Genomic DNA, 27,762 nt, shown 5'->3' with positions numbered 1-27,762 from the left:
AAAGTGCTAAATTGAAAGTGTAACTGTATTGAAAGCAGGTTTAGAAAGAATGACTCCGTGTTACAAGAGTTTTGAAAATGCACACCTTACTTGTGAAAATAGTACCAAAGCGAATTTAAAAAACAGCAAAAGAACCATTTGTTTGTGTGAAGAACATTTTCAAAACTCTGAGAACCTTTTTTTTTTTCACTGAATGTTAAGATTCCATGATGAGGTTCTTCATAGAACCATACAAGTAAAGAACTTTTATTTTTAAGAGTGTGATGCCAAGTGTATCCCAAATGGAGAATAAATCAAAATGCCCCATTTAGACTGTAGGGGAAAAGAACGGGGGGGAAGAGAACACAAACTAAGTTGGAATGTGTCCTGCTCTCGTCTTGTGCGATTCGGAGAGTCTGGCTGTTGTTTGTGAGTCATTGGGCAACATTTTCCCATAATGCAGTAAACATGAAGAAACCTGCTGGAGGTTTAATATTCCTTCATATCTGTCAATGAGTCATTGTTTCCAAACTGTCCCGCTCCACACCGCATGATTCTGGAATATCACAGGAATTTGTGTTTGCTCGGATGTTTCAGTTTTTATTCGATTTTATTTGCCATATGTGAACTTTTAAATAGCCCAGTTCTCGCTCTCAGGATTCTTCTTCGCCTCATTCGACTGGGTTTTAAGTAGTATGACAGTCTTGAACACACACTGACAGTCAGCAGAGGCGTAGTTGAGGGCTGTATGTCAATCTGAGTCACCGTGGAGTTAAACATCTGGTTCTGTTAAATACACCGGATGTCATTCAGAGTTTGAGTCACGTTGTGTCATCTGATAGTTTAAAATCGAACAGAATTGAACATCCCTTTAACATGTAAATTAATATCATTCAAAAATTAAATAACATTCAATCGTTCAGATACATCATTTACATATATATAAAATTGCAGAGCCTTACAAATGTGGAAGTTACAGAATACTAAACTTCTTTCCTTACAGCTTGAATACATAGGCCTACATGTTTTTGTCCAGAAGTTTAAGGTAGAGTATGTTGAATCATCATGAATGTTGGCCTCTTATACAGCTAAAAGCATCATCTTGAGAGGAAGCATCATCACAGGCACCGCTATCAGCTTTTTCTTCAATTTAGGGTGGATTGATTTCATCCAAGATGTTTCACTAAGTGCTTTGGCTTCCCACTGATAGATTACACGGTTAAAACCTTCTTCCCTCGAGCTGGGCTGATCATAATCTCAGACACTCAGGCTATAGGCCTATTAGTGCTCGAAGCATCCTCTGCATGGGTCTCTCTCTTGACTCTTGAGAAGCATAAAATCATTTATCACAGTACTAATGAATTTTAAAAAGGTAATGTTTGAAGCCTCTTGTGGTTGAAAAAAAAATAATCTATATATATATATTTACATTATTAATTCACTAGATGGCGCCATTGATGCACAAACAAGACCACAGAAGGAATCTGATTTTTTACAGTTTTTTTATTGACATTTTTCTCAATACTTAGGTCACTTTTTCAAAACTCACAGTTCTTTTAACCAACTTCAAGCTTGGCACAGCAGTTAATTTCACATTCAAAAAACTACCAAAACCCTTTATTAATGCCTCAAATCAAATCATTCGGTTTTCACCTAACAAACACTTGTCACTTTATACGCATTGTATCCGTTTTCTTTTGTAAAGTTTCTTTACAACAATGAGCAATCTGATAGATGGTAAAGCTACATATAATAGTTTTGATAGTATTTCATTTTTGACAATCAGAATATTTTTCAATGTTGCATTAAGCGAATTGCAGTTTTATTTAATTTTGTATTATGTAGGTTTTGAACTTAAGTCAAACTGTTTTGAAAAGAGTTTACGCATGTGCAAATTGTTTTGCTGGTGTTTGGCGGAGTAAGAAAAATGTATATATATATGAAGAGTTCAGATGCAAAAGCCTCTAAATGCCATTTGAAATTTTGTTCTAAAATTATCATTTTTATCAAGCTTGTATATTTAAGTTCAGTAATTTCACTTAAATGGCAATGAAGATTACCTATTAATTGTCATTTAAGTGAAATTACTGAACTTAAATACACAAGCTTGATAAAATTGTCATTCTAGAACAAAATTTCAAATGGCACCCAGAGGATTTTGCATCTGAACTCTTCATATATATATATATTATTTTTTTCATTTTGTGCCAAAGCAATGATGAATGATCCACAGTTTAGCTCACGTTGACTGATACTGTGATGATTACTGTGTGAAGAGTTTTGAAATTAATGTAGGCTAAATAAATAAAATAAAATAAATGAAATGAAATAAAATGTGTGTGTGTGTTGCCATGTTCACCCTTTATAGATGTTTTTTTATGAGAAGGTTTTCAGCTTATATTTCCTTATAATATTATATTGTTACCGGTATATAATATTGGGTATGGGTATATAATATTGTTTTAATTTATATTTGTATTCATTGTTTATTCTTTCTAATCATGTTAAGTGTTAATAGAATGTTCTCCAAAGCTTTAGTTGAGTTTTTAGTGAATCAAACTAAATTCAGCCTGTGGTTTTAATGAATGAAACAATAGCTAGTTAAGTTAAGTGTTATTTTTTTATTGTTCATTATGTTTTAAATAGGTATAGGTGTTTAGTGGTTGGAGGCAATTACTGGATCTATTCGAATTTATGAATTAGTAAAATGAGTGTGAACACATAAGAATTGTACTGACTTTATTTCAGTTGAAATCTAAAATTTTCATATTATTTGTTAACAGAATGCTGAGGGAAGTCATTTCTAAAATAACCGCATTTATTAAAATCTCATAATAGATTTGGAACAGCTATAAGGTTAGTAGCAATTGTCACTTAGGAAACAGACCTTTTCAAATCTCAAGAATTAAGATAAGAAGTTTCTGTAATAAAGCAGAGCCGCAATTCCTAAAAATCTCCATCCCTTCAGATTGCTTGGTTCTCATGCGAGATCTGGCAACCCCTGTGTGTGTGTATGTGTGTGTGTGTGTGTTTGGGCAGGGCTGCAGTGAAGCGCAGCTGATGTGTGTGTGTGTGATTCTCTGCCAGACGCGCGCTTGTATTTTGGATCTTGTGTTTTCAGTGGATATCGGTGAGATATTTCGAGCTTATGATTTCATGACGGAAACGCGTTTATCTTTTATTCATTTGAGGAGACCGCAGAGATTTGCGACGTGACTGACATTATGCGCTCGGAAACCGGGGGATGCTGATGCTGACATTCCCATCTTCCACCGTCCTTCTGGTTTAACGGGCATTACTGCGCTCATTCGTTAGTGATCCACTCATCTCAGACGGGAGTCGATATGTCCATGAAGGCAAAGACCGGCGAGGCGGTGAAGGTGGTGGTTCGGTGTCGCCCGATCAACCGTAAAGAGGAATCGACGGGGTACGAGAATATCGTGCAGATGGATGTGAAACTGGGCCAGGTGGCCCTGCGGAACCACAAGGCGGGTCCGGGAGAGCTCCTCAAGACCTTCACCTTCGATGCGGTTTACGACGCGTGCTCCAAACAGAGCGACCTGTACGACGAGACGGTCCGGCCGCTCATCGACTCGGTTCTGCGCGGGTTTAACGGCACCATCTTCGCGTACGGACAGACGGGAACCGGGAAAACGTACACCATGCAAGGCCAGTGGCAGGACCCCGAGCGCCGCGGCATCATCCCGAACTCGTTCGAGCACATCTTCACGCACATCTCGCGCTCTCAGAACCAGCAATACCTGGTCCGGGCCTCGTATTTGGAGATCTACCAGGAGGAGATCCGTGACCTGCTCACCAAAGACCACAGCAAGAAGCTGGAGCTTAAGGAGAGCGCAGACTCAGGGGTCTACATCAAAGATCTGTCCTCCTTCGTCACCAAGAACGTGAAGGAGATCGAGCACGTGATGAACGTGGGGAACCAGACCAGATCGGTGGGCTTCACCAACATGAACGAGCACAGCTCGAGGTCACACGCCATCTTCATCATCACGGTGGAGTGCAGCCAGCTCGGGCCTGACGGACAGAACCACATCCGCGTGGGAAAACTCAACCTCGTGGACCTGGCGGGCAGCGAGCGGCAGACCAAGACGGGCGTGCAGGGCGAGCGTCTGAAGGAGGCCACCAAGATCAACCTGTCCCTCTCCGCCCTGGGGAACGTCATCTCTGCGCTGGTGGACGGGAGGAGCTCTCACGTGCCCTACCGTGACTCCAAACTCACCCGCTTGCTGCAGGACTCGCTCGGGGGGAACGCCAAGACCATCATGGTGGCCACGCTGGGACCGGCCTCCTACAATTACGAGGAGACCCTGACCACCCTGCGTTACGCCAACCGAGCCAAGAACATCAAGAACAAGCCTCGTGTCAACGAAGACCCCAAAGACGCGCTCCTGAGGGAGTTCCAGGAGGAGATCGCCCGGCTCAAAGCACAGCTGGATAAACGCGGTATGCTCACTAAGAGGAAGAGGAGGAGCAGGAGGCTGAGGAAGATTGGAGAAGGCGGAGAGGAAGAGGTAGAAGAGGACGATGATGTTGAAGATGATGATGATGTTGATGATGATGATGAGGAAAGTGTGGAGAAGGAGGCGCAGGACTACATGAAGGAGCAGCAGGAGAAGCTGGAGAGGGAGAAGGAGGCCATCAGAGATGATCACACGCTGGTGGCGGAGGACAAACTGAGACTCCTGGAGGAGAAAGAGAAGATGATGAAACATCTGAAGAAGGAGCAGGAGGCCACTGAACTCCTCACAGCCAAGTTTAAGGTCCGTATATGCTTGAAGATTGTGTGTTTAATGAGTTTAAATTGCATATTACAATTCAAGTTATAGATACACTCTCAGAAAAAAAAGGTCCAAAAGCTGTCACTGGGGCTGTACCTTTTCAAAATGTACACTTTTGTACCTAAAGGGTGCATATTGGTACCTTAATGGTACATATTAGCACATAAAAAGTACATAATAGCACCTAAAATTAGCACCTAAATGTACATAATAGCATCTAAAAATGTACATGTCATATTAGCATCTAAAAATGTACATATTAGCACCTAAATATACATAATAGCACCTAAAATGTACATATTAGCACCGAAATGTACATAATATCTCCTAAAATGAACATATTAGCACCTAAATGTACATAATAGCATCTAAACATGTACATATTAGCACTTAAATGTACATAATAGCACCTACATTTACATAATAGCACCTAAATGTACATAATAGCACCTAAAATTTACATAATTGCACCATAATGTACATAATAGCATCTAAAAATGTACATATTGGCACCGAAATGTACATAATATCTCCTAAAATGAACATATTAGCACCTAAATGTACATAATAGCATCTAAACATGTACATATTAGCACTTAAATGTATATAATAGCACCTACATTTACATAATAGCACCTAAATGTACATAATAGCACCTAAATGTACATAATAGCACCTAAAAATTTACATAATTGCACCTTAATGTACATAATAGCATCTAAAAATGTGCATATTAGCACCTAAATGTACATAATAGCACCTAAAAATGTACATATTAGCTCCTAAATGTACATAATAGCACCTAAAAATACATATTAGCGCCTAAAATGGAAAAAGTTTACCTTCTGAAAAGGTACAGCCCCAGTGACAGCTTTTGTACCTTTTTTTGAGAGTGTAGATGATATAAGCAATGGATATAACCTTCAAACTAAGTAATGTTTTTAATGATTACAGTTTTTCTCGATTGCATGAATGAACACACAGCTCATGAAACAATATTTAAGAATTTCAATAAGTTTTTTTTTTCAATACACTTCTGTAAAGAGATCTTGCAGTAAAGCATTAGAAAAGAAAAAGTTCAAATGCTGAACTTGGTATGCAATACAATATACTGTCAATTACAAAACAGTGCAGAATAAAAAAAAAAATTCAGCATCCTCCACCATATTGCATTATAATACTGGCGACCATATTTGCCATATTACGGTATATTTAAAACAGTTTTTTAGTCTCCTGACAAGACTTTCTGGGCCGTCTCTTAGTTCTGCCAAACTTACAAAGAAGTACATGGCTAAAAAATCAATTTGACAATTGCGAGTTTAAGGTTGTACAAGATGTGCTACAGGATTGACTCATCTAAAGTAAACCGACTGTGTATAATTATACTGTATGTGTGAGTCGTATAAAAGCCTGTAGGCTTTTCTCAGTTAATCCATGCTCAAGAACATGGTCAACTATAATGCACTGTATTTGATCAGGAACAAATGTCCTTTGACCCTGTCCCCTTTATTTTTCTTTCCTCCTTCTCTTTCTCTTCCTCTCCCACCACTAGGATTAGTTTTCCAAAGCACACAATCACTCATGGCTCTAATTATATTATCCAGAGATTCTGATTGGTGTGTCATCATTAGTTTTTATGTTTACACATGGATAAATGTGTGCTATTGTGTACTTGTGCAAAATGAGCATTCCTGGAAATATTGAGAAAATTGAAAATGGGTGAAATGTGTCAAACGTTTTGAGAAATGTGTCTTTGTTTCAAGAACTGAATTATTTGGGGAAATTTGGCCAAAATAATCAGTTATTGTTTGTTAGTAATCAAGAAAAACTGTAATAATGACAGACAAGATGAATGGATAGATAGATAGGTAGATAGATGATGGATGGATGGATGGATGGATGGATGGATAGATAATGGATGGATGGATGGATGGATGTATGGATAATGGATGGATGGATGGATAATGGATGGATGGATGGATGGATGGATGGATGGATAGACAGACGATGATGGATGGATGGATGGATGGATGGATAGATAGATAGATAGATAATGGATGGATGGATAGATAGATAGATAGATAGATAGATGGATAGATAGATAGATAATGGATGGATGGACAAACAGACAGACAGGCGATGATGGATGGATGGATAGATAATGGATGGATATAGACAGACAGACAGATGATAATAGATAGATAGATAGATAGATAGATAGATAGATAGATAGATAGATAGATAGATAGATAGATAGATAGATAGATAGATAGATAGATGAATGGACGGACAGACGATAATGGATGGATGGATGGATGGATGGATAGGTAGATAGATGATGGGTGGATGGACAGACAGACAGACAGACAGACAGACGATGATGGATGGATGGATGGATAGATTGATAGGTTGTTTTAACTCAATTTTGGGTAAAATATGGACAAAACGTTGGGTTAACATTAGGGTTGGGTATCGTTTGAATTTGAACGATTCTGATTCCGATTCCGATTCCTTGTTTCGATTCCGGTTCCTAACGATTCTCGATTCCGATTCTTTTAAGAGGCAGGGTCAAAAAAGTTTAGCTAACCTTGCTAACCAACGGCCTTTCTGAAGAAAATACTCCTTCTGTAAAAATACTCCTTTTGTCACAAATTTTGCATTTTGCAGAGATTTCGTTATTTTTAGAATTTTTTATTATTTTTCGCTGACGTAAGCTACTCATGTTCGACTCGCGCGGTTATGCCAACACTTCCGGTAGACGCTTCTTCGTTGGTGTTGTTCAGCGGTTTCTTCTTCAGCTCGGCGGACTGTGAATATCGAAACTAGGAATCGAAATTTTAACTTTTGAACGATTCCGGGAAAAACGAAAAGTTAGTCTCGGTTCCAATCGATACTCGATTCTCAATACCCAACCCTAGTTAACATTATGTCATTTAAAATGTCAACCCAATTACTGGGTTTGTCAATATTTGACCCAAATTTGGGTTGAAAGATGTGTCTGTCACAGTCATGCTGGTTATGGATCAAACCACAGCCCTGAATCAAGGAGAGGTCAGCAAACACTGTGTGTGTGTCAGAGGCCGAACACTGAACAGAATCATGCTTTGATCACAGCGGAGCGTAACCATGACGACCGAGAGGATTCCTCCACTCTCATGTGTTTGTTGATCTTCTGAGGATGACGCTGCTATGCATATCATTTTATATCTTGGCTTAGATTTTTTCCTCCATTGATCTTGTGAAGTTAAAGAAAAGCGCATTTCATAACAGCTGTGTGTGTCTGAGGTCACAGACGGCCAATCGGCTTCACAGATGATGGTGGACGATGTCCTGCTGCGGTCAACCAATCACGTGCGCTCGTTTATCTCGGCCATCATTAAGTCGTAATCACACGACAGTACAGTAGCCAGGCAGAGTCTCTTTGGTGGAAAATCATTGATTACAGTCAATACAGTCAGTCATACTAAGACTAGTAGAGGTCTAATTCCCATCAACAGTGTGTGTGTGTGTGTGTGTGTGATGATGACAGAGCGTCATGCTGACGGTCCCCCTGAGGCCAATGTCTATTTTAAAATGGCACGAAAAGGCATCTCTCTGTTTCTCTCTTTCTCTATACTGTATTTTATTTTCCATCATTGCTGTAATTATATATACAAGCAGTCTAAATATGTGTAAAGGGTTCTGCTCCATTTTATTTTAATTTATTTTTCATTTCGTTTTGTCAAAAATATTTAATATATTATAATTGGTATAAAATCATTGATTACAGTCAATACAGTCAGTCTTACTAATACTAGTAGATATCTAATTCCCATCAACAGTGTGTGTGTGTATGCATGTATTTGTGTATGTGTGTGTGTGTGTGTGGTCATGGTAAATCCAACATTACTCGGACAAAATGACGTTTTTTTGTCCACATGAGGAAAACAGCTCATAAATCATTTTAAATTATGTTTTTTTGATAATGTAAAAATGCACAAGGTTTCCTGTGAGGGCTGTGTTTAGGGTTACCGGATAGAATATACAGTTTGCAGAGTATAAAAATCATTATGTCTATGGAAAAATCCAACATTCAACTTTCAGTTCAATGACTGTGTAAAGTTCATCCGTTATGAATCAAGTTCAATTGAGCCATAAGCAGCTCTTCTAAAGGCAACACTGTTATCTGAAATAGTCATGTGATGCGATTCAGCTTGTGATGACTGAATGCATGATATGACATCACATCATTATTGTGAGAGTGTGTAGTAGCTGGGTGTCAGAAGCGGCTTACATTGTTCAACTCTTTATTCTCATATCAGACGTGTTTGCCGAAGCCGTGTCCAGATGCAGGATGAGGTGTAAACCTGTGAAAGGTTCAGTTTTATAAATAACCATCATTATTGGTGGGTCATTTCCTAACAGGTGATGACTCATCACAACCTCATCCTGTTCTCTGGGCTGTTAGCCAATCACATTACACGATTTCAAACAATAACAGCAACACAGGAAGCACATCACTGCATGTGTGATCACAAACAGAATCACTCACTCACTGTATACGAGTGCAGTCAGGACTTAATTTTGTAAGTTCGCATCACCCTGGTTCCCTCGACAAAAACCCAATAGGATTTTTCAATTGGCTTTTGGATTATTGCAGAAAATAAGCTCTGCGACCAACAAAATGAATCGTAAATGATCACAGCTTTTATGAATTATGAAGCCTAAATACAATCATCAAAAGTAAAAAGCTAAACAGACTCACTGTAAAAAAAACATTTTTTCTTTTGTCAAATCAACTATGTTTCAGATAATGTAATATTTTGATTTTCTGATGATTAAATCAGTATCCTTCATTGTATTAACTCAATTTTTCCATTTCAATGAACTCAAATTTTTAAGACAACTATAGGTTACTTCATTTTTTAAGTTAAACCAACAATATTTTTTTACAGTGTAATGAACTACACCACAGTCGCATGACTTCAACATCACCATCATTAAGCTGCCAACAACTCTCAGTCTTTGTCCCATGAAAGTTTGAGTTATAATAGTTTGCAAGAGCGTGATTATAAACACAGAAGGCTGTGAAAGCGGACTATGAAGTTCGGCTGATGACGTTTAATGTTCTTGACAACTTCTGCAATCCCATTTAGACGCTTGTAAAAGCTTTAAAAAAAATCCCACGTGGGGCATTACTGGTGTATATTATGTATGTTGTAGAATAAAACATGAAAATATATTAAGCTTGTGTTCACCACAGACCCAATTTTTAGGCATTTAACTAAAAGCCCATTCATAAACACATTTTTTGCCTAAAATATGTCGTCCATGCAGCACTCTATAGTATACAGTATTTATTAAAAAACAAGTAGCCCACTCTAAACATTTTATAGTTACAGCATGTGAGTGACGTCCAGTTATCATCTTGGAAATATAAAAAGTTATTTCACTTTTTAAATCCATTTTTGTGTTAAGAATTTTGTTTTAGTCCGGTACAATATTAACCCAAGAAGAACATGGTACAAAAAGTAGCATGGTGCCGTTCCAAACATAGACTCACATGGGTTTTTGCCCCAGATTCATTCTGCTACTCAAGTCTTTATTGAGAATCCCCAGTGCTTGTGTCCTTGATTCACCTGTGGAATAAACCGCTTCACACACTTTTAGCCTTTAATGTCTGTCTACAAGGCTTTTTCTAGTTTAATTATAGTGTCATTTAAAGAAAGGATGTGGGGGCGAGACAGGAAGAAACCTAATTATACTGTGTCCTCTGGGATTGTTTGTGTGTGTACTCCTGTACTCAAACTATTTATTCAGTAGTAGCAATAATCATGGAATCTCCTTCTTGACTTATTTGATCAGACTGCCAAAACGTTACATAAATTACACAAACCGCAATCTGTGCATTTAACCATTATAACTGAATAGCACATGCTGAATTAAACATGCAACTCAGCTGTTTCACATCATGATACAATATATACTATGCAGTACGCTAGTCCTCGATTCCAAACATAGCCTGTATGTGCTGACAGTAAACATCAGTCATTGGCTTTCTCCCAGGATGCTTTGCTGAAATATTGATGCGTCAGCGTCTATGTGCAGGTAGGCGGAGCTTCACTCGGAAAGTCCTGGCCAATGAATTCCTCACCAGTGTGAATACATAATGACCCAGACTCGTCCTGAGCTCTGTTGCCATGGTGACCAGAGTGTGGGGGGTCTGGATGGAAAGGTCTCTGTTAAACGAGAGCATCTTCACTGCTGAGATGTGTGTGTGTGATGACGGAGCGTAATGCTGACGGTCCCCCTGAGGCCAATGTCTATTTTAAACTGGCATGAAAAGGCATCTCTCTGTTTGTCTTTCTCTACTGTATTTTATTTTCCATAACTACTGTAATACAATGCACAAGCAGTCTAAATATGTGTAAAGGGTTTTGCTCTATTTTATTTAAGTTTAATTTTTTCAAAAATATTTATTATATTATAATTGGTACTGAGTTAACTACTACAGCTGAAATGAAAATTAAGTTATATAGAAATATTTTTTTTAATCAAAAAACTAAAGAAATGTGAAAAGCACACAGAAAAATGACTCAAATTTAAATAAAAAAATATTAATTACCTGAGTGTGCAAAGTGTTGAGCATAATTTATTTCGTGCTTTTTTTTTTGTGTATGTGTGAATTAAATGTATTGTATTTTATTTGTTTTGGTACGAACATTACTTAAACTGAAATAAACTAAAGTTAATTAAAACTATTAAAAAAAAAACTGAAAAAAAATACAAAACAGCTAAAGCAATGACTAAAATATTTTATAAAAGTGTAGTATTTTAAAAAGCTAAAGTTCAAAATAATAATTAGGCTACTTCTGTTTTGAGATCTGAGTGAGTAATTGGTAATTGGCTTTTTTTGTCAATTAAATTTAGTATTTTAATTGTTTTTTGTTTCATGTTGCATTGAAGAAAAATTGTTGAAGGCTTTGTAAAATCTTTTCAAAAGGTTAGTTCACCCAAAAATTAGAATTATCCCATAATTGACTCACCCTCAAGCCAGTCTAAGTGTATAGGATCACTTTCTTCATTCAGCCAAACAAAGAAGTGATATTAAAAGAGTTATATTAAAAAATATCCTGCCTCTTCCACGCTTTACAATGACATTATTTTTGAAGCTCAAAAAAGCCCATCCATCCATCATAACCAAGTAATCCATACGACTCCAGTGGGTTAATAAAGGCCTTCTGAAGTGAAGCGATGCGGTTTTTTAAAAGAAAAACATACATATTCCTAACTTTATAAACTATAATCCCTGGCTTCCGGCAACAGCCGTGCACGCGTTCATGACAGAGTCGAGTTCTGTCGAGTTTACAAGTCTTAAACGAGAAGTATTTGATGTAAGAGAAGATGAGCTTGAGTTTTCATCCGTCAGGTCAGAGGTCACTCTTCCGCCAGAACTAGACTCGCGTTTGTTTTTGTGCTTCAAAATCCAAGTTACCATTCACTCCCATGATAAAGCCTGGAAGAGCAGGATATCTTTTAATAAAACTCTGATTGTGTCGTTTTTGTTTTCCTATGTCACTGTCATTTACAGTATAGATTGTGAGTCATTTACACCTTTAGGCTCAGGGTGAGTCAATTTATTGGATCATTTCGATTTTTTTGGGGTGAACTATTCCTTTAAGACCAGTTAATATTAATGCGCCGAATATAATGTCACCTAATTAATAATCATGAGCATGCCGATGATGTGGTTTTAACACAGGAAGGTTTCGGTTTCATCCCTTGGGACACAAAGCACTTTCTCTCCATCTTTCCATGTCTCTCTTATTTTCTTTCTATTATTGTTGTCTATTCCCATCCGTTCCAGTCCCGTGATTGCAAAGACAGAGAGAAATGAGTTGTATTCTGCATGTGTGTGACCCAGAGAGACATGTCCCTGTCCCGTGAAGTCTGATGTGTTGTGACAGGGTGTTTTGGATGTTATGAACGCTGGTCTGATGGCCCGTGCGGGTCAGCTGGAGTTCTGGGCTCGGCCTTTGTTGTGGCCTTTTGACAATAATCTTTGTGTGTCGCTAAAGCCGAGCGCTGCTGCCGTCCACAATGAGAGCTCTGTGTCGTCGGGTGGGGGAGGACGCCGAGGTTATTTTCATCATGCATTCGAAAAGGTCCTTCACACTGACAGCCATTTGTAGCCGTTTTCAATAAGAGTTGGTGATTTCAGACAACGTGAGTGACAGTGATTCTTTGTAGTGCAGAAAAATCGGGTTTTCTGCAGCATCCCACTGGGTAGCTCCGCCCACTCTCATTGGTTCACTCCCATCTCTCATTGGTTCAAAATTCCTCTCCATTTAAAAAGAAAAAAATATATACTGTATATATATATATATATATATATATATATGTATATATATATATATATATATGTATATATATATATATATATAATATATATATATATATATATATATGTGTGTGTGTGTGTGTGTGTGTGGCAAGCCATTTTAGCGTTTATTCATTTCCAGGATATGAATTATTATAACAATTTATTTGCTGATATCTGTAATTGTATTTTCACTAGTGAAATGTCACCATAGGCTGCCATTCAAAATCAAGAATTGATTTTTTACTAGTAGAAATATAATTTTTGATATCAACAATTACATTGTTACTAGTAAAAATGTGAATTCCTGATAATTAAATTGTCACTTGTTAAAATGTCTGTTCTTGATATCCACAATTCAATTGCAGACTGATATCATGAAGTAGCGTGTGTATGCCACGCCAATTCGTATTTCCATTTTTGGCGTGCTATCAAGACAGCGTGTTTATGAACGCCGTTGACTTAACGTTATATAAATATATGACTTACCTCAACCCCGTCCCTAAACCTAACCGTCTCTGGGGTTAATGGCATTTATGACTGTTCCCTTACCATCCTAGGAAAGAAAAAGATATGACTTACCTCAACCCCATCCCTAAACTTAACCGTCACTGGGGTTAATGGCATTTATGACTGGAGATTTGACGTCGTGTACAGACACGCGGAATGACGCGGACGTTAATGGCGTAGACATACACGCGGATACACGCGGATAGCTCAAAATGCGTAGAGATAACACGCCACCTGACTCGAAAGTGGCGTGTATGTTTACGCAAAAGTCATGATGTCATGCTGTCAATTGTTACTAGTAAAAATGATCATTTTTGATATCTGAAAATGTATTTCTGAAATCAATATTATTTCAGATATCTAAAATGACTTTCTTACTAGTAACAATCACATTCATGATATCAGAAATTAAAATTGTCACTAGTAAAAATTGAATTATTGATATCAAAAATGAACATTGTTACTAGTAGCAATTCAATTGTGGATATCAGGAATAGACATTTCAACTAGTAACAATTGAATCTTGAGGTTTTTACTAGTAATAATTGTATATCTGTTATGTGAAATGTGGTATTTCAACTAGTAAGAAATCAGTTCTTGAAATCAATAACTGGTTTTGAATGGCAGCCTATGGTGACATTTCACTAGTGAAAATACAATTTTTGATATCAAGAATTCATATCCTGGAAATGAATAAAAGCTAAAACGGCTTGCCATAGTGTGTGTGTGTGTGTGTGTGTGTGTGTGTGTATTCTCACTGTTTCCACAAAAATGTAAGCAACTGTTTTCAACATTGACAATAATCAGAAATGTTTCTTGAGCATCAAATCATCATATTCGAGTGATTTCTGAAGGGTCATGTGACACTGAAGACTGGATTAATGATGCTGACAAATCACAGGAATAAATGACATTTTAAAGTATATTCAAATAGAAAATGTTATTTTAAATAGCAATAATATTTCACAATATTACTGTTTTTGCTGTATTTTGTGCAGAAGAGACTAAAAATAAAAATAAAATACTCTAAAAATGTTTCTTCAGGTGAAATTGGGCATGTCTGTAGTCAATATAATGAGCTTTATTTAAAAGCAGTTTAAGTCTACTCTCTTAGAATAAATGGTTCTATTTAGATCCAGAAATGGTTCCATCCCCCGCTTCATATATGGAACTCCAAAATGGTTCTATATAGAACCATTTTTTTTTTTTTTGTAAAAGGTTCTATTGGCCAAGTATGGAACTCTAGGGTTCTATATAGAACCCAGAGGAACCCTTTTTTAAGAGTGTATAGAACCTTTTAGGGGTTCCAAATACGTAGCGCTGATAGAACCTTTTAAGGTTCTATATAGAACCTTTTCTTCTAAGAGTGTATGATATGTCCTAATTAGTGTGTGTGTGTGTGTGTGTGAACTCTACATGTTCTCTTCTGGTTGCTAGGCAATGGAGAGCAAGCTGCTGGTAGGTGGGAAGAACATTATTGATCACACTAATGAGCAACAGAAGATGATTGAACAGAAAAGACACGAGATCGCCGAACAGGTAACACGCATAGTTTTGATGTTTCCATTACATTAGTGGCGCGAAAATGACACACTTCAAGGTTAGCATCTGTATGGCAGTTTCTGTGCTCATTATTAACACACAACTGTGTGTGTGAGCAGACACGCAGAGAGAGGGAAATACACCAGCAGGTGTTGGATCAGGATGAGGAGACGTTAGAACTCAGAGAAACCTTCTCCTCACTGCAACAGGAGGTGGAAGCAAAGACCAAGAAACTCAAAAAGGTGAGACACACACACACACACACACACACACTCACACAGCTGAACTGACGTGAAGTGTGGTGTAGATTGTACTGTAGGATCTCACATGGTGATGGCATCACATTCAGAGGTTGCTAATCATCGTCCCTCTTTTGGGACCAGTGTCTTCCAATATTAAACAATTGCGAATATAAGATAATTATTTTCTGTTTTTAATTGGAACTTGATGTATGCAAAGCAAAAGATTATTTATTCAAAATTAATGTCGTTTATTTTATTTCACAGTCCACCATATTTATTTATTATTTAGAAATATTTCTTGAGCATCAAATCATCATATTAGAGTGATTTCTGAAGGGTCATGTGACACTGAAGACTGGAGTAATGATGCTGCATCACAGAAATAAAAATACATCCTAATATAAATTCAAATAGAAAACAGTTATTTCAAATTATGATAATATTTCACAATATTCCTGTTTTTACTGTATTTTTGATCAAATAAAGGCAGCCTTGGTGAGCAGAAGAGACTTACTTACCACAAACTTTGCCCATCCCAACATTACCAGTAACGCTCATTAACAAGCGTTACATCATCACGACTCCTTTGAATGAGACTTAAAGGGATAGTTCACTTTGAAATTCATTTTTGGTATGTTTTAGCTTACCTCAAGGGCATCCAAGATGTAGGTGTCTTTGTTTCCACAGTATTTTCAATTTTGATATTTTTAGGTCAAACCGTTCTTGTCTGTCAGTCATATAATGGAGGTCTAAGGTCACCACCTCAAAGAGCATGCACAGAGAAGTCCAAATTAAACATGATTTAATGACTCTTAAATGTAAGACACGAAACGAGTGGTTTGTGTGAGAAAACCAACAGTATTTATATCGTTTTACCTCTTGTAACCACAGCCACGTCCAATGATCTGAAGGCACGGGCGCTTCAGTCTGCGCATGGGCCGGAAAGCGCCGGAAGTGATCTCTTGCGCGGTTGCGAAAAAAAATCAACGTTGTCTGTTGATATATCGAAATCGTCTTCCATTGCGATTTCCTGTATATCTAAATATGTTTAGATCTTCACAGTGAAGGGGAACACTTCTGAAATCTCTGTGTAAACAATGAGTGACGTACACGCGTGAGAGATCACTTCCGGGGCTTTCCGGCGCTTGCGCAGATAGAACCCTCAGATCACATGGACGTGACTCTGATAACAAGAGGTAAAAACTATATAAATACTGTTCGTTTTCTCACACAAACCGCTCGTTTCGTGTCTTAGGCCATCAATGCGTACTTACATTTACGAGTCATTAAATCATGTTTAATTTGGACTTCTCTGTGCATGCTCTTTGAGGTGGTGACCATAGACCTCCATTACATGACTGACAGACAAGAACGGTTTGACCTAAAAATATCAAAATTGAAAATACTGTGGAAACAAAGTCACCTACATCTTGGATGCCCTTGAAGTAAGCTAAAACATAGCACACATTAATTTCAAAGTGAACTATCCCTTTAAGCAACCACTGAATATTGAGTGACAATAAATAAATATGCCAGCACTGAGTTCCCTAACTCCTCTGTTCCTCTTGCTCCCCCTTAATTCTGGACCTTTGACATTTGACCCCTGGAACACCCCTGACCCCACCTCCCCGTGAAAATTAAACACCTTTTATCAGTACAAGAAGGTTAGTTTGTTTTACACTTGCTCGGTTGCTGACGGTCAGAGGCTAATGCTAAACGCTAGTCTTGGCATTAAAGCTTTCACAGCAACTAATTCAAGCCCACCTGCATTAATCTCCATGGCTACCGCTGGCATGCTAACCACCAAAACCCTCTTTCTGAATCTCTGATGACTTCATTCAGAGATTTAATTCTCAATAGTGGACAGGCTAAACAGGGCTGAGCATCTGCACGCCACTTCCTGTCAGAACTCATGACTTCCTGTTGGGTTGTAATGGAGTAACTGTTGTGATGTTCAGTGGAACACACTGCGCCTGACCTCACCTTTACATGCTCCTTCCTGATCCTGAGCTTCACCTTTAACCCCTGCTGCGTGACACTGGACGTCTCACACTAACACTGATGGGATCACTGACCACAGTCATAGCATGAGAGCTGATGATGACGTTCAATAGATGGATACATGGATGAAGAAGATGAGAAATTATGTATGGATGGGTGATGATGATTATGAAGATGGATGTATGATGAAGGACAGATTATGATGATGATGATGATGATAAAGAATGGATGATGACGAAGGGTTGATGAAAGTATGATGATGATGGGTGTATGGATGATCACATGTCTCTCTCTCTCTCTCTCTCAGCTGTATGCGAAGCTTCAGTCACTGAAGGCTGATATTCAGGATGTGAACGATGAGCACGTGAGGAGTCGACAGGAGCTGGAGCAAACACAGAACGAACTGACCCGAGAGCTCAAATTCAAGTGAGTCTGACTCTAAACACACGCGTCTACCGGTGATGACGTCTCTGAAGGGAAGCTTTAGGAACAATTCTGTCTCCAATATAAAACGACATGTCTGTCTCTGCAGATATCTGATCATAGAGAACTTCATACCTCCTGAAGAGAAGAATAAAATAATGAACAGGCTTCAGTTTGACACGGAGGAAGACCAGTGGAAGTTTCAGCCTCTCGTCCCGGCAGAGAAGTGAGTGAACATTGATCTTTATATGTGATGCACCACATCAAACTCATTATTACATATTTTAGAATAATAGTAAAGTTATATAAATAAAATGATGAAACCACACTAGTGGAAATATGGGAGTTATGTAGAGCTATACCACGGTCTGGGTGAATACTCGATTCTGATTGGCTGATAGAGGTGATAGAGGACACCTCGTAAAGGAGTTCTGGTGAAAACGACTGTTTACTGTTCGAAATTCATAAATAAATGCGCTGACTACATCAGCTGTGACTAACCATAGCAACAGGCAAAGTATCCATTTACAATATATTTAAAGGGATACTCCACCGTTTTTTCATATTAAACTGTTATTCCCTTAAAGGAGCAGTTTTTAAAAAAAAAAAACTTTTGCTGATAATTTACTCACCCCCATGTCATCTAAGATGTCCATGTCTTTCTTTCTTCAGTCGAAAAGAAATTTAAGGTTTTTGATGAAAACATTCCAGGATTTTTCTCCATATAATGAACTTCAATGGGAACCAAACGGTTCAAGGTCAAAAAGTCAGTTTCAGTACAAACTGTTCAAAGGGATTCCAGACGATGAATAAGGGTCTTATCAAGCGAAACAAACGCTCACTTAAAAAAAAAAAGTTTAAGTTTAAGCGTAGGACCATAACATGTTCATCCAATCATTGCATTTGGATACGATGACTGTCGATGTATTTCCATCCCTCGCCGCTCATGCCTTTAACAGTTCCACCTGAACGAGCGAATGCTTAGTTCACACCCGAACTACTGTAATTTGGAAGAGATTGCGGAGTATGGATACAGAACTTCCGGAACTCGGAGTTAATTATCATTAACTAAAACTAAAACCATAAAAACAGTGGTTTAACAGAGTGTTTAGTGCTTCACTGAGCAGAACTGCTCACATATGGATAATGAAGTTGATGTTCTTGCCTGTTTTCTGTGTTTCTGACAGTAAATTCACACAGATGAACAGAAGACCCGTCTCTGCTGTGGGATACAAGCGACCAATCAGCCAGTACGCCAGGGTTGCCATAGCGATGGGAGCTCATTCCAGATACAGGGTATGTTTATAGAGAGAGAGAGGGATAGGAAGAAAAACTGGAACGTGGCCAGAAGATGTTAAATGAAATGTTTGAAATTAGTTCATGTGCTGGAGCCACGTGATTATATGCACTACTAAAAGACATTTTTTTTACTTTTAAAAGACAGAAATACTAATAAGTGCAGTTTACTTGATTGTCCCTTGTGTCCCTCCATAGGCGGAGAATATAATGGTTCTGGAACTGGACATGACTCCTCCTGTCGTGTTTCAGCTGGACCTCCCGAGGTCTCCATCTCGAGATGTTCTGTTGGACAACACCAGTTACAGAGAGAAATCAGAGTCTGGACGGGTCAGAAAATCTCAGTCATGGTCAGTAAAACTTCACAGATGCACCTATTCATTGTCTCGTCAACACAAATATCTAATCAGCCTATCTAATGCAGTTTAGGCATGTGCTGCATCCCAAATCACACACTGTACAGAGTAGGTAGATCAAGACCGGTTCTATATAGTATGAATGAAATCCGGACGTACAACATCCGCCATGTTGTCACTGTCAGTTGCGTCACTTCACTGCCATTCACAAATCCTGTGGCCTCATGGGATAGTAAATCGTCTAACAAATGCACACTTCAGAACCTCGCTGGAAATAGTAGGTCATCTGGGGACTTCTCGCCTAGTGTTTTATGAATACTATGGATTCGGACATATTTCTTTTGTCACAAAACGCTTCGCCTACTATATAGTATGGAAGTAGGGATATTTGGACACAGCGATGGTCAATACGATCTGCTGAAATTCACACTGAGCATCAAAATAGGAAAGAAAGGTGATTTAAAAACCTTTGTATGTGTATATATATATATATATATATATATATATATTAGGGCTGTGCAAAAATTAATTGCAATTAATCGCATCCAAAATAAAAGTCTGTGTTTACATAATATAGTTGTGTGTGCTGTATATAATTATTTTGTATATATAAATACATATGCATGCATGTATATATTTAAGAATTATTTGCACTTAAATTCTGTATATAAATACATAATCTGTTATATAAATATAAATATTTTATATATGAATAACACATTTTCTTAAATATATACATGCACGTGTGTGTATTTATATATACAAAATAATTATATACACTACGCACACATATATTATGTAAACACAGACTTTTGTTTTGGATGCGATTAATCGCAATTAATTTTTGCACAGCCCTAAAATATATATATATATTATTTTAATTAAATATAATTTTATACAATTTATAAACCTAAGTGATTCGTTTTTTTCAGAGGATTTTTGTTTGATAAGATTAAATTAGGATTATAGTGTGATATGGTCTATTGGGTAATCCGAGATTAATATATAATCTCTATAACATAATGCTCATGTGTACATATTTGAATCTCAGTGCAGATTTCTCAAGTATTTATGCGCTATTTTTAGAAATGAAAACTTTCTCATACCATTTCTGCACATTTTTGTACACATAAAAGACCTACAATGCTTGACTTGACTTTCCTTTTATAGTTTAAATCTATTGTGTTAAAACTAACATGCACTAACATGTACTTAATAAAACCACAGTGTTGCATAATTCGGTCTAAAACTTTTGTTGCTTACCGCACACTATTTTACATACCATTTTTACACATTTCGGAAAGTCATTTGTGCATTAATTTTTATACAAAGCATAATCGGTACTGCAATAGTAGTAGTATGCTGTTGGTCTCAGAATAATGACATCACATGTCTATCTATATTTATTTCTTTATTTGATCAGTGACAATGCACAAAAAAGCATTAGTCTGAAGAAGAGGTGTCGTGCCAGGTTATAGCAAAAAATGCAAATGATGTTATACTTACAAAAATTCATAAAATATATACAGAATTGTATATGTGTTCGCAGGTGCCAGTCTCCGCATGTCATTTCCTCCTCAAGCTCCACCCTCTCTCTGGCATCCTCAGGGTCCCACAGCTTGCCACACCCACAAACCATCACCATGGCAACCTCCCAGGAATGAGACTTGGAATTACCATATTACCGCGCCCATTATGAGGCATAAACAACAGTCAATCAATCCAACATAGACTGAGGAAGAACCGTCCGTCACCATTAACAAACACTGGGGCGCTCGAAGCTTCAACAATCTGCAGTTTGATATAACCGTGAATGTGGGACTCGACCCATTCCAACCCATCAGGACCAATAAAACGATTAATATTAGTAACATTATTCACATTTCTTACTGTTTTGCTCTCTGCTCCTCAGGACAGTGAAGACACTTTGATTACTACCATCAACAGCACTGAAGCTTCGCCTCACCTGACACCGGAGGCTAGCTAAGCGAGTTACGTTCATTCATTCTGCTGCTTCCAAAACCGTGGGTCAACCTCAGTGTTTATGTACTGACCAGAACGGGTCCGATCCCGGAGCAGAACCACAACGAAGCCAAAACGGACGGTCGCTCACTTCCTGCTGTAAAGAAAAGAGCTGAGCAAGAGGAATGTCTCTCTTTCTATCTGCATGTCTTACTGTATGTGTGTGTCTTTGTGATTCTGATCAGGGTTCTGGACGAGAGGCGGCTGACGGGCTGGAGGAAGGATCTACAGGGTTCCCGCGGGCTCATGGAAAACACGGAAACGTCAGGGATTTTGGGCTGGAAAAGTCATGGAAATGAGATTTAATTTATGCATTTTTTAAATATAAACTATGAACATAATATTATATAAATATATAAACATGAAACAGAATTGTAAAGAAAAATATGTAGGATAAAAAAAACAGGTATCATAATATATGGAGTGTGTGTGTGTGTGTGTGTGTGTGTAGCCTATAGACCATTTTGTAAGATGTAAACAACACTGGTCCAGAAGCACTTCCTGTTTCAGTTTGTAACTGTTTTCTTTATTTCACATGTAAAGAAAACATCTTAAAGATGTTTGTTTAACTTTTTGACTCAGTTTTAAATGTTCTGTTGGTTGTATTTTATCCCAGCTTTTATGTAGTGTTAAAAAACTGAAACAGGAAGTGCCTCTGGACCAGTGTTGTTTACATCTTGCAAAATGGTCTATATATATACACAATCACCGGCCACTTTATTTAGGTGCACCTTTCTTGTACCAGGTTGGACACCAGAACTTGCCTTCAGAACTGCCTTAACAAGGTGCTGGAAACATTCCTCAGAGATTTGGCTCCATATTGTCATAAGAGCATCACACATTTGCTGCAGAAATATCATCTGCACGTCCATGCTGCAAATCTCCCGTTCCAGCACGTCCCAAAGCTGCTCTACTGGATTGAGATCTGGTGACTGGAGGCCGTTTGAGTTTAGTCAACTCAGTGTCATGTTCAAGAAACCATTGATTTGAGCTTTGTGACAGACACTATCCTGCTGGAACTGGCCATCAGAAGGTCGTATGTGGTCAGCAATAACACTCAGGTAGGCCATCACACCAGCAGCCTGAACCGCTGATACCAGGCAGGATAGATCCATCCTTTAATGTTGTTTACACCAAATTCTGTGACCCTATGATCTGTCGCAGCAGTAATCAAGACTCATTTGCTGTTCTCAGCTCACCGGTGTGTTTCTTCTGCGTCGAGGTTTGACGTGTTGTGTGTTCAGAGATGCTCTGCAACCTTTGTTGGTTACTGTTGCCTTTCTATCAACCAATCTGCTCATTCTCCACTGACCTCTGGCCTTTCTCCCTCACTGGATATTTCCTCTTTTCCGGATCATTCTCTGTTAACTTTAGAGATGGCTGTGTGTGGAAAAACCCAGTAGATCAGCAGTTTCTGAAATAGTCAAATCAGCCCGTCTGGCACGTTCAAACTCACTTAAATCACCTTTCTTGCTCATTCTGACGCTCAGCTTGAACTTCAGCAGATCGTCTTGATCATGTCTACATGCCTAAATGCATTGAGTTGCTGCCATGTGATTCACTGATTAGATTTGTTCACTTTTAAAAAAACTTTTGCTGATAATTTACTCACCCCCATGTCATCCAAGATGTCCATGTCATTTTTTCTTCAGTCGAAAAAGACATTAAGGTTTTTGATGAAAACATTCCAGGATTTTTCTCCATATAATGCACTTTACTGGGAACCAAACGGTTTAAGGTCAAAATGTCCATTTCAGTGCAAACTGCAAACTGTTCAAAGGGCTTTAAACGATTCCAGACGATGAATAAGGGTCTGATCAAGCGAAACGAGTCAATTCGTTCATTTCGCATGTTGAATAAGTCAAATGACACGAAAAAAGATTTGTTAATTTTGATGAACGAGTTCGACAGGAGAGTCACGAACGCGCATCACAGAACAGAGCAAGGAGAACATTTGAGCTTATAAAACTTAAGCTTTGTTAGTTTTTTTTTTTTTAAATGAGCAATCGTTTAGCTTGATAAGATTCATCGTCTGGAATCGTTTAAAGCCCTTTGAACAGTTTGCAGTTTGCACTAAAAGTGTCTTTTGGACCTTGAACCGTTTGGTTCCCATTGAAGTCCATTATATGGAGAAAAATCCTGGAATGTTTTCATCAAAAACCTAAATTTCTTTTTGACGGAAGAAAGAAAGACATGGACATCTTGGATGACATGGGGGTGAGTAAATTATCAGCAAAAGTTTTTTTTTAAAGTAAACTACTCCTTTAATGAGCAGTTAAACTGGTGTACATAATAAAGTGGCCGGTGAGTGTTTGTATATGTATGTGTGTGTAAAAATCTGAATTCTTTAGTATTATAAAAAAAAGAATGGAAATTCATTGGTTAAAAGTTGTGGGAACCCTGGCTCGACAACAGGCTCTTGAGCTGAGCATGTACTATAAGAGCTGGCCTTTGCTTAGACCTTTAAACCACTGCACTAACTTAAAGCAATGAGACCTACAAGACAAACACACACACACACACACACACACACGCACACACATGCCTTGCTTACTTGATTTACTTGACTCAAAGCAGCAGCCATGTTCTCCAGCCGGACGCCCCTCTCCTGTAATTATGAACAAATGTGGAGTTTCGTTGTGTACAGGAGATCTGTGTGTTTATGTGTGTCAGTCAGATGATGATGTGTGTGTTATCGGCTCATGGAGCTGCTCTCACTGGATGGAATTAAAAAAGCAGTTCTCTGGCAAAAGATGATTGTGTTTGTAAACGTTTCTCTAGAATTGGCATAATGCACAAAACTGATGTAGACTTAAAGGGATTTCACCCAGAAATTAACATTTTGTCATCATTTATTTGTGCCATTCCAAACCCGTAGCCTTTAGTCAGTATTAAAGCAATAGAAGTCAATGGAAAGTCTCGTGGTGATAGAAAAACAAATGTGTGTGTCTGAATACACATTCAAACTTTTGGGGTTTGTAAGATTTTTTAAATGTTTTTATTTTTTTATTTTGGCTCAAGGGTTTTAAATGTCAGATGGAGTCATTGAGGACACGAGTAAGACAATCTCTCTCTCACACACACAGTCTGGATGGAGGTTTACAGTAAGGGCTGCTGATGCAGTTTATCTTCTCTGAATAATTAACGCACGGTTAACCGGGAGGCTGGAGGTCTGGTGTCATGTTCTGTTTAACCTACATGCGGGTCATTTCCCTTTCATCAGTGTCACTTCACCGGCTGAAGGACTGCTCACTAAACACTGCAGGTCGGGTTCATGATCACTGGACTCACGAAAGGAGGGGTTTTCTGATCATGATGATGATGGAGACCTGGACTAAACGAAAAAGGTCAGTTTCACATTTCAAGCCCTGTTGAGTGATATTGTGCTCATCATGTAGGCGAACATAATGAAATAAAGTAATAAAAATAAAAACCTGCCATGGAGACTGTTAGAGAGACTGGAAATCGGAGGATCGGGGACTCACTATGGGAATGGGCCAAAAATCCAAATCCATCGCTGTTTCCATGACAACCTCTTTTTTTTTTGGTCATTGGACATTTTCCTCTTGCACCAATACCAATACACACAAACACACACATTTTTCGTGTGAGACATAACCCAAACAGTGTTGTCCTAGATCCGGGCCTATACACGTGGATTCAATGTGTACCAGATGAGGGCCGGATCTGGGCCGACACTATATTGCAGTCTGAGAATTATTTTTATACTGTAGGCTACAAACTGTATATTCTATCCTCTAACCCTACCCATTTTCACATAAAACATCTCTTAGTATGATTTATACGCTGTTTTACCCACGGGGACCAAAAAATGTCCAATGCACAAGAACAATTTCGGATATTTCCATTTTTTGTGGGGACATTTAATCCCCATTATGTGGGGTTTACCAGGACACACACTCTCACGCAACATACAACCTTGCTAAACCGTTTTATTGGCATTTTAGACTGAGAGCTCTTTTCATATGATTAATAATAATGTTTTTTTAAAGACGCCGATATTAATTTGACCGTTATTTATGATTCTGCATTTTCCAGTTTACTAAAATCACCTCACTGTCAGCGCCCTCTGCTGGATAAAACACACTGACTGGTGTTCATGAAGAGAATCTCGCCTGTTTGTTTGTTTTTTAAACCAAGAAAGATTTCATTAATTTCTAAAGGTTTTTTTGGTTTGCTCTAACAGATAAATATCAATACATATTGGGGATGAAATAAGTCGCCGAGAACTCGAATGAAACGAAAAACAAAACAAAAATAGCCTGCCTGACCAATTAATGAAGTGCTGGCACCGCGTCTGACCGCTAGATGGCAGCATAACACCATTCAAACATGACATTGCTGAGCTTCAGTGAACGCTACACAACTCGAGACCTTAGACATTTATTATTTTTACTGTTTATTATTTTTGTCGTTAAAAAGCCTAAGTTTGTTTACGGGTCTTAGTTGGCTTAAGCTGGCCTTCCTGGTTCGTTAGCTGGTCATCAAAGTGACCAAAATTACTAAAAATGCAACATTCCGTCAGACTCTTCGGCGCGCCCGCCATATTGGAACGGTCAGCGTGTCGTCACTCACAGTAAGAGCCAATGATGGCACAACATTGTGCAGCTTCTGGTTGTGAATGTGAAACCTTATAGCTATTATACATTTTAATGAAAAAAAAAGTCAATTTAAGTGTTAAGTGCCAATTCAAACTTCTTTCATTAAACATGAAAAACTATTTAGACTAGTAAATCTATTTTTTTCCTGTTGATACATCTCCAAAGCCAGATCATGTCTGTCTTTTTTCAGAAATTAAATAAAGGCTTCAGCTTCTTTTAAAATATAGGGCCACAATCAGTATATTACTCTAATGTAATTTCAAATGTGTTGCCTTATAATCCATCATTCTAATCATGCTTGTGTCGGCTTGTTTGTTTGCAGCAGTACAATGATACTGTAATATTGATGTATTTACTGTATTACTGTACTTCTTCTCCAACCAGATTTCATTTGTGAAGCTAAAGCCTGTTCTGTACCAGAGTGTCTGCAGAATTCCTTTAATGTAAAAGTTTTTATTGTGCCATACCCTTGGAAAGCACCAGTTTATGGGCTGTGACCCAGTTAATGTTCAACTCATCTGTGTGGTGCGAGAGCTTGAAGGGAAACTGTGTTTATCTCCATCCACATGATCACATTCTACACGGGTTTAACACGGGCTCCTGCCCTTCTAGGATGTCACGGACACACAGAAATAAACTCTCTGTTGGGACGTTACATAGCAATCTACAAACACCATGTCGAGGTTGTGGTTTCTGTTGTGAATAATCTTTTCTTTTGCAGAAATCTTGTTTGCCCTGAGAGACAGATGTAGTAGATGTGCATTTTCTGTTCAAAATACAGATGTTGCAGCTAGTTTACTGAGACAATGATTCACAATGGGAGAGACAGGAAGAGATAGTGAGACACAAATAAAGAGATGGGTTGTGATTAATGACCTGTGTTCAAAAGGTATATCATGTAACACAGAAGAATGTTCTTCATGGATGAATGGCACTAAAGGCTTTTTCGTAGGTTAGGTTTCAGTCACTGATATACATTAGGGGTGTGGCCAATCCTTGAGCATGTTGCTAATAATGGTGGGTGTGGCTAATTATAAGGGGTGTGGCTAATCGAGTAAACACTGACTGCCCACTTTGTGAGCCGCTTTGGTATTTCTCATTCATTTTCTTCGTTGGCATTGCAAAAAAAAAAAAAAAAAAAAATCCTCAAAAAGGAGTTAGACTCATCTCAACAATGATGATTTGGGTCAAATATGGACAAACCCAAATCTTCAACTTTAACTTTCAACTGTAAATGTTTTAATTATATTTTTAACCCAACATTTGGATTTGTCCATATTTCCATGAATCAACCCAGCATTTTTTAGAGTGTATATACAGACCCCCACACACACACAAACAAATATAATAATAATAATACACAAATATATAAACAAACTTTTATTATGTTAGATAATCGATCTGACTGACAAATGTTTTTTACAGCTCTGGCAATTAGCTACAGCCTAAACAAATAAATAAATACTCTTTATATTATTTTGTTTAAACAGCAACATCAGTAAATAACATAAATTACTCGCCATTATTTTACGTTTGTGTTTGATCTATGGCTATCTGGGCAAAGATCCCAAAGATTTAATTTTATACTGAAGCTGTAAAAACACAAAATGA

General features: G+C 38.0%; 1 protein-coding gene across 1 annotated transcript; it reads left to right on the top strand.

Moving 5' to 3' along the window:
- The first annotated feature begins 3,007 nt into the window (after positions 1-3,007).
- kif3ca (kinesin family member 3Ca) lies at positions 3,008-23,675 on the top strand. Its single transcript, XM_039647990.2, has 8 exons — positions 3,008-4,760; positions 15,085-15,186; positions 15,309-15,431; positions 17,740-17,858; positions 17,965-18,081; positions 19,043-19,151; positions 19,350-19,501; positions 21,057-23,675. The coding sequence occupies exons 1-8, from the start codon at positions 3,324-3,326 to the stop codon at positions 21,169-21,171; spliced, it is 2,274 nt and encodes a 757-aa protein (XP_039503924.2). The 5' UTR covers positions 3,008-3,323; the 3' UTR covers positions 21,172-23,675.
- The last annotated feature ends 4,087 nt before the right edge of the window (positions 23,676-27,762 follow it).

Source organism: Pimephales promelas, chromosome 13 (assembly GCF_988280905.1).
Source record: "Pimephales promelas chromosome 13, fPimPro1.hap1.1, whole genome shotgun sequence".
Classification (NCBI taxonomy): domain Eukaryota; kingdom Metazoa; phylum Chordata; class Actinopteri; order Cypriniformes; family Leuciscidae; genus Pimephales; species Pimephales promelas.
Note: the sequence above shows the minus strand (reverse complement) of the source record. Positions and strands in the feature narration are given on the sequence as shown.